The 15,035-nt window shown below is 44.4% G+C and overlaps 1 protein-coding gene across 2 annotated transcripts in view; it reads right to left on the bottom strand.

Moving 5' to 3' along the window:
* The window catches only part of KIAA1143 (KIAA1143 ortholog), a 67,087-nt gene that overhangs the window by 38,235 nt on the left and 13,817 nt on the right, over positions 1-15,035 (bottom strand). The window contains exon 3 of one of the 2 annotated variants that reach the window (XM_070727386.1): positions 12,311-13,769. The exons of the other annotated variant lie outside the window; for it this stretch is intronic. Coding sequence (XP_070583487.1) covers positions 13,726-13,769 — 44 coding nt within the window. The 3' untranslated portion in view covers positions 12,311-13,725. Of the gene's footprint in view, positions 1-12,310; positions 13,770-15,035 lie in introns of those variants that run through there. 2 annotated transcript variants of the gene reach the window in all.

Here is a 15,035-nt window from a genome sequence, read left to right on the forward strand (position 1 = left end):
TGCACCAGGTGGATCTGGGCAAACGCCCTCCTTGCACAGCCAAAAGGTGATGTTCTAATGTCAGCTGTGGATCGAGGAGAACTCCCAACTTGCGGACCTTCTCTGAGGGGGTCTGTAATTCCCCCCCCCTGGGTAATGGATGGACAGATGGAATTGTCTTTTAGAGGCAAAATCCACAGCCACTCCATCTTATCAGGGTTGAGTTTGAGTCTGTTGACATCCATCCAGACCCTAACAGCCTCCAGGCACTAGCACATCACTTCCACTGCTTCACCGACTGGGCATGGGGTGGAGATGTACAGCTGGGTATCATCAGCATACTGATGATACCTTACCCATGCCCTTGGATGATCTCTCCCAGCGGTTTTATGTAGATATTAAACAGCAGGGGGGAGAGGGCCGGGCACTGAGGCACCCTACAAGAGAGAAACCTAGATGTCGACCTCTGACCACCCACTAATACCAAATGTGGCTGACCAGAGGTAGGAAGAAAACCACTGGAGAACAGTGCCTCCCACTCCGAACCCCCCAGCCAGTGCAGAAAGATACCATGGTTATCTAGGTCCCCAGCAGTTGGGTTTCAGGCCCGGTTACAGCACGGAAACTGCTTTGGTCGCGTTGATGGATGATCTCTGGCGGGCCCGGGACAGGGGTTTATCCTCTGTCCTGGTGCTCCTTGACCTCTCAGCGGCTTTCAATACCATCGACCATGATATCCTTCTGCACTGGCTGGAGGGGTTGGGGGTGGGAGGCACTGTTCTTCAGTGGTTCTCCTCCTACCTCTCCGATCGGTCGCAGTCGGTGTTAGTGGGGGGTCAGAGGTCTCCCTTGTGGGGTGCCTCAGGGGTCAGTCCTCTCCCCCCTGCTATTTAATATCTACATGAAACCGCTGGGTGAGATCATCCAAGGGCATGGGGTGAGGTATCATCGGTACGCCGATGATACCCAGCTTTACATCTCCACCCCATGTCCAGTCAACGAAGCAGTGGAAGTGATGTGCCGGTGTCTGGAGGCTGTTGTGGCCTGGATGGGTGTCAACAGACTCAAACTCAACCCGGATAAGACGGAGTGGCTGTGGGTTTTGCCTCCCAAGGACAATTTCATCTGTCCGTCCATTACCCTGGGGGGGGGGGAATTATTGACCCCCTCGGAGAGGGTCCGCAACTTGGGCGTCCTCCTCGATCCACAGCTCACATTAGAGAACCATCTTTCAGCTGTGGCGAGGGGGGCGTTTGCCCAGGTTCGCCTGGTGCACCAGTTTTGGCCCTATCTGGACCGGGACTCATTGCTCACAGTCACTCATGCCCTCATCACCTCGAGGTTCAACTATTGTAACGTTCTCTACATGGGGCTACCTTTGAAAAGTGTTCGGAAACTTCAGATCGTGCAGAACGCAGCTGCGAGAGCAGTCATGGGCTCATGTTTCGCCATCACTCCGCAGTCTGCATTGGCTGCCGATCAATTTCCGGTCACAATTCAAAGTGTTGGTTATGACCTTTAAAGCCCTTCATGGCATTGGACCAGAATATCTCTGAGACTGCCTTCTGCCGCACGAATCCCAGCGACCGATTAGGTCCCACAGAGTGGGCCTTCTCCGGGTCCTGTCAACTAAATAATGTCGGTTGGCGGGCCCCAGGGGAAGAGCCTTCTCTGTGGCAGTCCCGACTCTGTGGAACCAACTCCCCCCAGAGATTAGAACTGCCCCTATTCTCCCTGCCTTCCGTAAACTCCTTAAAACCCACCTTTGCCGTCAGGCATGGGGGAACTGAAACACCTCCCCCGGGCATGTACAATTTATGCATGGTATGTTTGTGTGTGTGCTTGTTAGTAAATGGGGTTCTTTTTAAAAAAAACTTTTTAAAATATTTTAAATTTATTTGGATTTGTTACGATTGTTATATTTTGCTGTGAGCCGCCCCGAGTCCGCGGAGAGGGGCGGCATACAAGTCTGAATAATAAATAAATAAAATAAATAAATAGTCAATGGTATCGAAAGCCGCTGAGAGGTCGAGAAGCACCAGGACAGAAGATAAACCCCTGTTCCGGGCCCGCCAGAGATCATCCACCAGCGTGACCAAAGCAGTTTCCGTGCTGTAGCCAGGCCTGAATCCTGACTGCTGCGGGCCTAGATAATCGGCTTCTTCCAAGGACCGTTGGAGTTGGAGCGCCACCACCTTCTCAACAACCTTCCCCATACAGGGGTGGTTGAAGACTGGACAGTAGTTATTAAGCACAGCTGGGTCCAGGAAAGGCTTCTTGAGGAGGGGGCACACAAGTGCCTCTTTGGAGGGAGCTGGGAAGGACTCCCCCTCAGAGAAGTGTTGACAATCTCCTGGACCCAGCTCCGTGTCACCTCTCTGCTGGCCGAAACCAACCAAGAGGGACATGGATCCAGTAAACAGGTGGCAGAACTCAAAGCTCCAGTGACCTTGTCCACTTCATCAGGTGTCACCAGATCATATTCCTCCCAGACAGTTGGACAAGGACGGGCCTCAGTCACCTCAACTGACTCATTTTCAGCCGACCCTGCTATCCAATCGGAGTCAAGGTCTTTCCGGATCTGAGCGACTATCAGTGAAAAACGAGGTCCTCGGCACTGCTCTGCAAGGGCTCCCCAACCTACCCACCCTGATTAAGAAGGGAGCGGGTCACCCTGAACAGAGTGTCCGGGCAGAATTCCGCTGATGCAATCAAGGTGGCATGATACATCTTGCCACCTTGAGCACCACTTTGTAAGTCTTAATATGAGCTCTTACAAGTGTTCGATCAGATTTGGATGAATACTCTGCATTCACTGTCTACCCCTGTTCGTTCTCAGGCTGAATCCTAACAAAGCTTTCTCCTCTGTCTTCTGCTTCTAAACTGTAACATAATAAAAAATACAGTACAGTGGAACCCCGACATAAGAGCTGCTCTACTTAAGAGCAACTCGAGATAAGAGCTGGGAGGGGAGAGATATTTTTGTTCTACTTACAAGCCCAAATTCGAGATACAAGCGCCAAGGAGCTGTCTCCTGAAGCCAAACGCTAACTTCCGCGTTCGGCTTCAGGAGACAGCTGCGAAGCGGCGCGCGTGTTTTAAAAGGTTGCAGCCGGCCTGGGGGGCTCGGGGGGGTGCTTGCAGCTTTCTTTCTTGCTCTATTTCTTTCTCTCTTTTACCTTCCCTTCCTCTATTTCTTCTTTTCTTTCTCCTTCCCACCTTCTTCCCTCCCTCCCTCCCTTCACTCATTCCTCTCTTACTCTCCCCTTTCATAAGTTTCCTTGCTTCCTTCCTCTGTTCCTGTCCCTTCCCTCTTTCCTTCCTTCCTTCCCACCCTCCGTCCATTCATTCACCCATTCCTCTCTTGATCGCTTAAAGCCGGTCCCTGGTGCAAAAAGGGTTGGGGACCTCTGTCCTACAGGATTGGGTGGCAGAGAAGTTGAACATATGTAAATTTAAAAGTTTAAGAAAGTTTACAAGTTAAGTGAAAGAAACTTCATTATTCATTTATATGTACATGTACATTTCTTCATTAAAAACATGTCTTTCTGCATAATTTAGACTAACTTTGTGAGTTTTTTGAGGGCTGGAACCAATTAAAATTATTTACATTAATTCCTATGGGGAAAAGTCGTTCGAGATAAGAGCTGCTCAACTTAAGAGCCCAGGTCCGGAACGAATTAAACTCGTATCTCGAGGTACCACTGTATATATTACACGGGGCAAAACCCGAACTCAGAACAATCTACATACATACATACATACATATATGTCACGTTTTTTTGCTGAATTTGAAAATTAAGGGATTGACATGGTGATTTTTATGAAGTGTTTTTTTTTTGTTTATTTTGTTTAAGGCTGGTTTCCAAATTTCTGGTAGGCGGGACGTGTCATCTCTTTTATTTATGCAAAGGGGTCTCCTCTCAATTTCTATGGCTTCTAGAGCAATTCTTCTATATAAATTCTCTGTTTTGTGAAGTAATTTAGTTTTTTCAAAGTCAATTTCGTGACCTGTTTTTTTAATGTGCTGGACAAGGGAGGAAGTCTTTTCTTCTTCTTTAACTGCATTCACATGTTCTGCAAGGCGTGCACTTACTCTTCGGTTGGTTTGTCCAATGTATGTGGCTGCACATGTTTTGCAAGGGATTTCATAGATTCCTTGGTATTCCAATTGGATTTTATGTTTGGGGCTCCTTGGAAACTAGCCTTAAACAAAAAAAAACAAAAAAAACACTTCATAAAAATCACCATGTCAATCCTTCTAATAATTATGATTTTGGAATTTTGGAATTTGGAAACCAGCCTTAAACAAAAAACACTTCATAAAAATCACCATGTCAATCCTTCTAATAATTATGAATTTAGAATTTGGAAATTTGGAAACCAACCTTAAACAAAAAACACTTCATAAAAATCACCATGTCAATCCTTCTAATAATTATGATTACACCAACCAATCGGATCACTGAAACATAATCACCCAATCTATTTGCTACATTCAAACCAAATCTCCACCCCCACACTATATACTAGGAAGAAATGACAGTTGCAAACATTCCATTTTACAACAGCACGAAGCTTGGAAACTTCAGCCTGATGATGGTGGATGTGATTTCACCGAAACGTCGCATAAACATGCAAAATATTACACAGGGCAAAACCCGAACTCAGAACAATCTACGTACATATACCCGTGAAAATTTACGAAAACAAATAGATAGATAGATAGATAGAGAGAGAGAGAGAGAGAGAGAGAGATAGAGAGAGAGATATGAGATATATATGTTTTCGTAGATTTTATTTGCTGAATTTCAAAATTAAGGTAGACTAGGATAGATCTATTTCGGCCTTATTTTGGCCTCATCAGCTAGCCATACCCACTGGGACTTGAACCTGCAACCTTTGCCTTGTAAGGCAGAGAATTATCCTCTAAGCTACAGTATCCAATCCGTTCAGCTCTGCACCAGGGAAGTGTTACATATTTTAATTTTAATTTTGGTTTCATATTTATTGGAGGTTTGGCTGCTTGGAAGTGAGCCATTTGAAGAAACGGCTAAGAAAACAAAACTTATCCCATTACATAGGGCCTCCTGCACTCCCCCCCCCATGACCAAAACCTTCCCCGTACTCATGGCAACCAAAGCGTAATAGAATTGCAGAATCCTAGCGAAAGCTAACATTCAGACCCCTTGGAACAGGGACTTTAGTCCTAAAACAAAAAAGAAAAGACAACAACCAACACACAGTTATATATTACGGTTTGTCATGGTACTTCGCTCTAAAACGATCAATTTCCCTCTGGGCTCTCATGTGTTTCTCATCAACCCACTCTGCATGAGATGCAGGGAAATGTTTCCATGCCACTAACTCCCTTCACTCATTCCTCTCTTACTCTCCCCTTTCATAAGTTTCCTTGCTTCCTTCCTCTGTTCCTGTCCCTTCCCTCTTTCCTTCCTTCCCACCCTCCGTCCATTCATTCACCCATTCCTCTCTTGATCGCTTAAAGCCGGTCCCTGGTGCAAAAAGGGTTGGGGACCTCTGTCCTACAGGATTGGGTGGCAGAGAAGTTGAACATATGTAAATTTAAAAGTTTAAGAAAGTTTACAAGTTAAGTGAAAGAAACTTCATTATTCATTTATATGTACATTTCTTCATTAAAAACATGTCTTTCTGCATAATTTAGACTAACTTTGTGAGTTTTTTCAGGGCTGGAACCAATTAAAATTATTTACATTAATTCCTATGGGGAAAAGTCGTTCGAGATAAGAGCTGCTCGACTTAAGAGCCCAGGTCCGGAACGAATTAAACTCGTATCTCGAGGTACCACTGTATTTATATTAAAAGGCTGCCATTGTTTTCACTACTAATAAAAAAAACTAATACAGATATAGTGAAAACCTGGTTGAAATATGCTGCCAAAATCATAGCGTTTATCCGCAGACAGAAAAAGCTGTGTGCAATAGCCCTAATACTCACTTTATAGTAACACTTATACCTCAAGTGTACTGTAAATATTTATTTTTATTACACATCTTTCTTACTTAATATTAATGGTATTTTTCTCACATAGCAATGGCTGCTATTTCTCAAGGAACAGCATTTTATAATATAGTATATGCTGTTGCAATCCTTTTGAAAAAACAGGACATACAATAAGAAAAATCTTAGGCTGGAACAAGATTGGATATTTCATATAAATCCATCAATCAATGCAGACATGAAAATTTGTGAGAGTTAATACTTAATATTAATGGTATAGAAAGCATTTTGAAAAAGAGAAAAATTTTGAAGAACCTGTAACTTCCAACACAGAGGATTTTAAAAATCCGGATTCAACAATAGAGTATTTGAATAAATCACTTTCTAACATCGAAGAATCACCCATTGCAAAAAAAGGAATCCATTATCGAGGTTATTGCCCCCCAAAATTAGAAAAAGTTACAAAATCATTGACCCTTGAGCTGGTAGGTGAAACAGTAGAAGGTGAAGGAAAAATGATTCAGAGATCATTCTGCAGCTTAAAGATAATTTTAAATCCACTCATGGCAGAAGTGAACAGTTCATGATACAGACTACACTACCAAAGGGTTGGACAGTTGAAAGAATAGAAAATGAATTTAATGTTAGCAATAGAATGGTTAGAAAAGCCAAATCTCTAATTGAACAAAAAGGTTTCATGTCTTGTCCTGATCCTAAACCAGGCAGAACATTAGATGAAGCTATAGTAAGTAAAGTGAAAGATTTTTACAATAGTGATGAAGTGAGGATAATTATGCCTGGCAAGAAAGATTGTGTGTCTATGAAAATGAACGGTAAAAACACTCATGTCCAGAAGAGGCTGGTTCTTACCAATTTGAAAGAAACCTAACTTTTTAAAGAAAAAAATTCCACTTCTGCCAAAATAGGATTTTCAAAATTTGCTGAACTGCAACTAAAAAATTGTGTCCTGGCTGGTGGTAGTGGTATGTATAACACACCAAAACACTAAGTTCATGATTGAAGAGGGGAAGCTGCAAGATATTCAGATTGGTGAGTTCAACCTTGGCGATTATAAAGTATGTCTGTCTCAAATATTGTATCCAGAAAAAGATTGGAGTTGTTACTTCAATATTGCTAAAAAATGTCCTTCACTATTGGCTCTTAAAAAATATTAAATCATTTTGAATATAACTTATAAGCAGTGGATATCTGTTGACAGATGTACTTTCGACACTGTTTTTAGAAGTGCCGAAGATTTTCTAAAATGTTTTTGTGGGTATTTTCCCCCCTCCATACAAACTTTTTCAATACATTTCAAAATACTTTCATATTACAATAAAAACAGTATCGAATTAGTAAAACAAATACAATTGCCCCCCAAAATTATTGATTCTAAATTAATTACTTCCGGTATTCATTCATCCACCCAACCTTAACCTCTGATTTTGTCTTCTAGATATCTAGTTTTCTTCTAATTGAATTTAACATTAATTTCCTTTTGACCTTATTAAGTGAAACATTATTCTCCTGCAAATTCAGATATGCCATCATGCCTGCTCATCTGTCTTAAACATTCTCCAAAACCCTTACAAAAAAAAGACTTATAAAGAAAAAAAAACAGATTACAGTATTAAGAAGAAAAAAAGCCAGACTCTATTACTATGAAAACTTAAAAAATCAACAAAACAAAGAACATACAAAAATAGATATTAATCAATCCATTATTTTAAATCTCCAATTCACATTTATCATATTATAATTATGTGATATTATTGTAAAAGTCTATCAAAACTTCAATATGATAAATGAAACCTTTCCACATTTTGCAATTTCAATCATCTAAATAGTTTGTCTATTTCTATATACAGTGGTACCTCAAGATACGAACCCCTCGTCTTACGAACAACTCGTGATACGAACCCGGGGTTCAGAAAAAAATTGCCTCTTCTTACGATCTTTTTTCGAGTTACGAACGCCAAACCCGAACTTCCGGGTTCGGCGTTTGGAGGCTCCTGGGAAGCCGCCCGGCTGTTTTAAAAGGTGACTGCCGGGCTGGGGGGCTTCCCAGCACCCCACCCCGAACCCGGAAGTTTGGCAAAAGTTCGGGGTTTGGGCGGGGTGCTTGGAAGCCCCCCAGCCCGGCGGTCACATTTTAAAATAGCCGGGCGGCTTCCCAGGAGCCTCCGAACGCCGAAAGCGGAAGTTCGGGTTTGGCGTTCGGCTTTGGGGAGGCTCCTGGAAAGCCATGTCTTTAACTCGGCTCTGCTACGTACATTTTCCCTGCAGTTGATCCAAGCACTGCAAGGGAAGGAACGAACTGAAATGCGAGTCAGGAGTCCTGGAAACGTAACAATAAGGGGGTTGGTGGAATAATCATTGGGAATGGGGTGTCCTGGAAGTTGGGATACAGGCTCTCCCAGCCTCTTAATTCCCCCCCCCCGTTTCTTTAAGGCTTCCCCTCTCGTGTGCAAGGGAAAGCAAGGGGTGGGAAATGCGAGTCAGGAGTCCTGGAAACGTAACAATAAGGGGGCTGGTGGAATAACCATTGGGAATGGAGTGTCCTGGAAGTTGGGATACAGGCTCTCCCAGCCTCTTCATCCCCCCCCCCCTGTTTCTTTAAGGCTTCCCCTCTCGTGCGCAAGGGAAAGCAAGGGGTGGGAAATGCGAGTCAGGATTCCTGGAATCGTAACAATAAGGGGGCTGGTGGAATAACCATTGGGAATGGGGTGTCCTGGAAGTTGGGATACAGGCTCTCCCAGCCTCTTCATCCCCCCCCCCCCGTTTCTTTAAGGCTTCCCCTCTCGTGCGCAAGGGAAAGCAAGGGGTGGGAAATGCGAGTCAGGATTCCTGGAATCGTAACAATAAGGGGGCTGGTGGAATAATCATTGAGAATGGGGTGTCCTGGAAGTTGGGATACAGGCTCCCCCAGCCTCCTCATTCCCCCCCCCCCCCGTTTCTTCAAGGCTTCCCCTCTCGTGTGCAAGGCAAAGCAAGGGGTGGGAAATGCGAGTCAGGAGTCCTGGAAACGTAACAATAAGGGGGCTGGTGGAATAATCATTGGGAATGGGGTGTCCTGGAAGTTGGGATACAGGCTCTCCCAGCCTCTTCATTCCCCCCCCCCCGTTTCTTTAAGGCTTCCCCTCTCGTGTGCAAGGGAAAGCAAGGGGTGGGAAATGCGAGTCAGGATTCCTGGAAACGTAACAATAAGGGGGCTGGTGGAATAATCATTGAGAATGGGGTGTCCTGGAAGTTGGGATACAGGCTCCCCCAGCCTCCTCATTCCCCCCCCCCCCCGTTTCTTCAAGGCTTCCCCTCTCGTGTGCAAGGCAAAGCAAGGGGTGGGAAATGCGAGTCAGGAGTCCTGGAAACGTAACAATAAGGGGGCTGGTGGAATAATCATTGGGAATGGGGTGTCCTGGAAGTTGGGATACAGGCTCTCCCAGCCTCTTCATTCCCCCCCCCCCGTTTCTTTAAGGCTTCCTCTCTCGTGTGCAAGGGAAAGCAAGGGGTGGGAAATGCGAGTCAGGATTCCTGGAAACGTAACAATAAGGGGGTTGGTGGAATAATCATTGAGAATGGGGTGTCCTGGAAGTTGGGATACAGGCTCCCCCAGCCTCCTCATTCCCCCCCCCCCCCCCCGTTTCTTCAAGGCTTCCCCTCTCGTGTGCAAGGCAAAGCAAGGGGTGGGAAATGCGAGTCAGGATTCCTGGAAACGTAACAAAAAGGGGGCTGGTGGAATAATCATTGGGAATGGGGTGTCCTGGAAGTTGGGATACAGGCTCCCCCAGCCTCCTCATCTCCCCCCCCCCTGTTTCTTTAAGGCTTCCCCTCTCGTGTGCAAGGGAAAGCAAGGGGTGGGAAATGCGAGTCAGGAGTCCTGGAAACGTAACAAAAAGGGGGCTGGTGGAATAATCATTGGGAATGGGGTGTCCTGGAAGTTGGGATACAGGCTCTCCCAGCCTCCTCATCTCCCTCCCCCCCCTGTTTCTTTAAGGCTTCCCCTCTCGTGTGCAAGGGAAAGCAAGGGGTGGGAAATGCGAGTCAGGAGTCCTGGAAACGTAACAAAAAGGGGGCTGGTGGAATAATCATTGGGAATGGGGTGTCCTGGAAGTTGGGATACAGGTCTCCCAGCCTCCTCATCTCCCTCCCCCCGCCCGTTTCTTTAAGGCTTCCCCTCTCGTGTGCAAGGGAAAGCAAGGGGTGGGAAATGCGAGTCAGGAGTCCTGGAAACGTAACAAAAAGGGGGCTGGTGGAATAATCATTGGGAATGGGGTGTCCTGGAAGTTGGGATACAGGCTCTCCCAGCCTCCTCATTCCCCCCCTCCCTCGTTTCTTTAAGGAGTCTACGGAGAGGGGCGGCATACAAATCTAATAAAGAAAACTTAAAGAAAGGAGGGGGGGAATGAGGAGGCTGGGAGAGCCTGTATCCCAACTTCCAGGACACCCCATTCCCAATGATTATTCCACCAGCCCCCTTTTTGTTACGTTTCCAGGACTCCTGACTCGCATTTCCCACCCCTTGCTTTCCCTTGCACACGAGAGGGGAAGCCTTAAAGAAACGGGGGGGGGGGGGAATTAAGAGGCTGGGAGAGCCTGTATCCCAACTTCCAGGACACCCCATTCCCAATGATTATTCCACCAGCCCCCTTTTTGTTACGTTTCCAGGACTCCTGACTCGCATTTCAGTTCGTTCCTTCCGTGCCAGCGCTTGGATCAACTGCAGAGAAAATGTACGTAGCAGAACTGAGAGAGTAGGAGAGCCGGCCACCCCTTTCCCTCCCTTGCGAGAGAGGGGGAGGCTTAAAGAAACGGGGGAGGGTGTAAATGAGGAGGCTGTGAGAGCCTGTACAGGACAGCCCACTCCCAATGATTATTCTACCAGCCCCTTTTTGTTAGGTTTCCAGGACGCCTGAAATTTGTTCCTTCCCTGCCAGCGCTTGGATCAACTGCAGGGAAAATGTATTGTAGCAGAGATGAGAGGAGGGTAGGAGAGCCAGCCACCCCTTGCCCTCCCTTGCCCTCCCTTGCCAGAGATGGGGGCAGCCTTAAAGAAACGGGGGGATTAGGAGGCTGTGAGTGCCCGTATCTCAACTTCCTCGTGAAGTTTTCAGGGCACTAAACAACCACGCAGCCCCAAACCTGATGGAAGAAATGTGCCCCCCTGCCATCCTCAGAGCCCCCAGTGCTCCAGTTTTCCTCTTCTTTAGTTGACAGATTGACCTCTCTCTATACCGCGTCTCCATTGCCTGCGCTTCGCTGAGGACCGGAGCTCAGAGGCTTGGTCCCCCTGAGCAAAGGGGAAGGAAAAGAGCCTCCCCCTGTTCTCTACCGGCATTCAGGGACCCATACACACACAGCAGAGTGAGAGCCAGGGAGCCTTGTCTGAAGCCGAAGCTCCGGATTCCCCTTTGCTGCCACCTCCGAAAACACTTTCAAGGAGGGTGTAAGCCCTGCCGGCTGACAAGCTGCGAGGCAGCTTCCCACGTGTGTTAATCACCCACAAAGCTCCATACGCAGCCTCTGCTGTGTCCCCCTTCCCTCCTCCCCCTGTCCCCAAACAAGGATCAGAATGCCGGTTGTCATAAGGCAAAAGGGGCGAGTTTTGGACTTGCACGCATTATTCGCTTTTTCATTGATTCCTATGGGAAACATTGTTTCATCTTACGAACTTTTCACCTTACGAACCTTGTCCCAGAACCAATTAAGTTCGTAAGACGGGGTTCCACTGTAGTTCTATATTTTAATAAAATTTCATAAAATCATACGTATGTTAAAACAACACCTAAATGGATCTAATTACATCATTCCATTATCAATGCATATTTAATAATCTATCATCCCTCCTCACGGTGCCATTTTTGCCAATCCCCAAGGAATTTATTTCTTATCTTTTTGTAACCCATTAACCCATTGTAACCCATTCTCCTTTCCGCTCGTTCTACTCAAGTATAGAATCTTTCCAAACTGATTTTACTTCTGTTCTAGTTCTTTTCTTACTCTGCCTATTCCAGGATGTCGGATCACACCTATTCTCAGTTTTATTCTTATTTTTTTATAATCATCATCATCAAGGATGTGACCCTCAACCCCCTCTTCAATCAAACCATTTTCTGATTCATTTGTCTTTTTGCATCCCTTGCCCTCCACTTTCAACTTATTAAATATGAAATCATCTATCTTATCAATATTATATCCTTTAATCTTTCCCTTTTGAAAGTGTCCATCTAGTGACACTTTTATGTTTCCCTCCTTGTTTCCCTGTTGATCAGTCAGTTCCAGCTGTTCGGCATTGTTCTCTTCTTCTCCCTTGCTTTCTCTAAAGCTTTGAATAAAGGAAATGTTGTTGTTTCTGTTTTCTTCTTTCTTTGATATCTTTAAATATGTCCTTAAATAAGTCTTTTATGTCTTCCATTTCATCCAGGATTAATACAGTGGGTTTTAATTAAATTAATTAATTTTAAGTCCATTTAATGCTAATTAAACAGTCTACTAACAGTACGTCCACTTCTGCTTCCGCTTTAGCTCAGCTTCCGAAACAATTTTTTTCAAAAGTCCATATCAAGCTCTCCCTCCAGCATAGTAGCTCACCCTTTTTTCCAAACTTTCTTTTCCTCAACCTCCAGCACAAAAACTTATCTTTCTTCTTCCAGATGACTTCCAATGCTTTAAATCCTATCTTTCCCGTACGTAGTCACTGTGGCTGTGGGGACAGAGGTCATTTCACCTGCTGCCGGTCGAGGTCGAAAACCATCCTACTGCAGGGTATGCCATCCCCCAAAACAGCGGGGACCATACTAGCCCTATACTAGAAATGGGCTCCATTAAAGTGAAAAAAAAGATATTGCCTAGGGTATGGCAATATTGAAATATGTAAATAAGCCCCAGTGAGATCATTTGAAGTAAGGAAGTTGCCCTTCCTAAGGTCCTGCAAGAAGGTAGACAGTGAGTGCATTTTAAACTTTCTACAAATAGTGTGATGGTTTAGTCGTTTGAGATGTAGAACTGCTCTCCATCCCCCGGAGGTCTTGGGCACCACAAACAAGATTGAGTAGAATCCATGTCTGCATTGATCCTCAGGGACTGCCTCTGTGGCTTGGATATTAAGGAAATGATGGATAGCTGTCTGCATGAGGATGCTTTTGGAAGGTACCCTAGACACTGGAAACTGTAAAAAGAACCTTGGGGGAAGGGAGCAGAATTTTAGACTGAGACCAGACTGTATGGTCTCACAGATTCATGTCTGAAGTGGACTCTTCCCATCAGTCCGGAAACGTGGCCAACTGGCCTTTGATGGGGTGCTTGGGAACAATCTCACTGGGAGCATCAGAACGAATGATCTCCTCCCCCTCAAAAGAGCCATTTGCCTCTAAATGCACAGCCTCTGTCTGGGCATTCATTACATGATCTTTGTCTTTGCCCTGATTGGCCAAAGGACCGCTGTGGCGAGGCACTCATACCATTTGGTCAATATGAAGGGTGCCAGTAGTATTGAGAAGTAGTATAGTCAGCCCGTTGGGATACCAAAGGCAGGATCCTCCAATGTCCTTCATCTGAAATAACAGCAGCTCCAGACATTCGCTGAAAAGCTTGTCTCCCGTAAAGAAGGCTGTCGCCAAGCACCATTTATGGTGGACATCAACCTGTCATGATTTCAGCCACAATAGTCTGTGGGCTGCAAGAGGCTCCAATAAACTTGGAAGCATACCACGCTGCATTCAACGTCATTAGCTGGGCCGTTGTGATCAGCTTGTTGATGTCTCGTTTCATTCAAATATCCAAATATTTTTGCAGATGGTCGAAACTCCCACTCTCTATAATGGGGAAAATTGCTGTAATTAAAAGCAATATACTTCCTAGATTTCTATACCTTTTCCAAACTGCACCCATTAAACTAAACAGGACCTTTTTCAAAAACTTACACAAAAAAATTCGCAAATTTATATGGACAAAAAAAAAGGCCAGGATAAAACTTAAAGACCTACAAGACCATAGGTCAAGGGGTGGATTTGGGTTACCAAACATGGAACTATACTACCATTCCTCAATTGTAAACCTACTGAAAGAATGGATAATACTTAAAAATTCTAGAATATTAACACTTGAAGGCTATGACCTTCAATCCAGGTGGCACAAGTTTCTGATGACAGACATAGATAAAATACCAACATATTTCAGATCACACTACATCCGAAAAACCTTAATTAACACCTGGCACTTCATTAAAAAAAACCATTACCTCTGCATCCCAAAATGGATTTCCCCAACAGAAGCCATTATATACCCGAATGCATTAACCCCTGATAAAATTATAACATACGACCAACTACTAAACGAAAATAATGATCTAATCCCTAAGCAAAAACTCATGGAAAAAGGTATTAAAGTAGATTGGTTACACTACCTACAAATAAAATCAAAATATAATGAAGATAAGATCAAATCAGGCTTCCAAAAAAACAACCCCCTCGATAAAATAATTTTTGGTCCACAAAAAAAGCAAATATCAAATATATACAATATCCTCCTTCAACACGATACTGTTGAAGAAATAGTTAAAGGAACTATGATAGCGTGGTCACAAAACTTTGGGTACACAATTTATTTAAACGAATGGGAAAAAATTTGGACTGCTAACTATAATCTAACGATGGCAACCTCATATAAGGAAAACCATTATAAAATGTTCTACAGATGGCACTTGCCACCTGCTAGACTTGCAAAAATGTATCCAAATCTATCACCATTATGTTGGAAATGCAGGGAAAAACCAGGTACATATTACCACATCTGGTGGACATGTGAAACCGCCCAAAAATATTGGGAAAAAATTAAAACTATGCTACAACAAATTACTTCTCAGATCATCCATGCGAAACCCGAACTATTTTTACTAGGAATCATAAGACAAAATTTTAGTAAAGAAAACAGATATATTATAATCCATATTATTACAGCCGCACGGATTTTATATGCACAATTTTGGAAGCAAGAAAAAAACCCAACTGCTCTATCACTCTTGATTAAAATAATGGAATGCGCAGAAATGTCCAAACTAACAATGGAACTGCAAAACAAGG

This window comes from Erythrolamprus reginae, chromosome Z (assembly GCF_031021105.1).
Source record: "Erythrolamprus reginae isolate rEryReg1 chromosome Z, rEryReg1.hap1, whole genome shotgun sequence".
Taxonomy (NCBI): domain Eukaryota; kingdom Metazoa; phylum Chordata; class Lepidosauria; order Squamata; family Dipsadidae; genus Erythrolamprus; species Erythrolamprus reginae.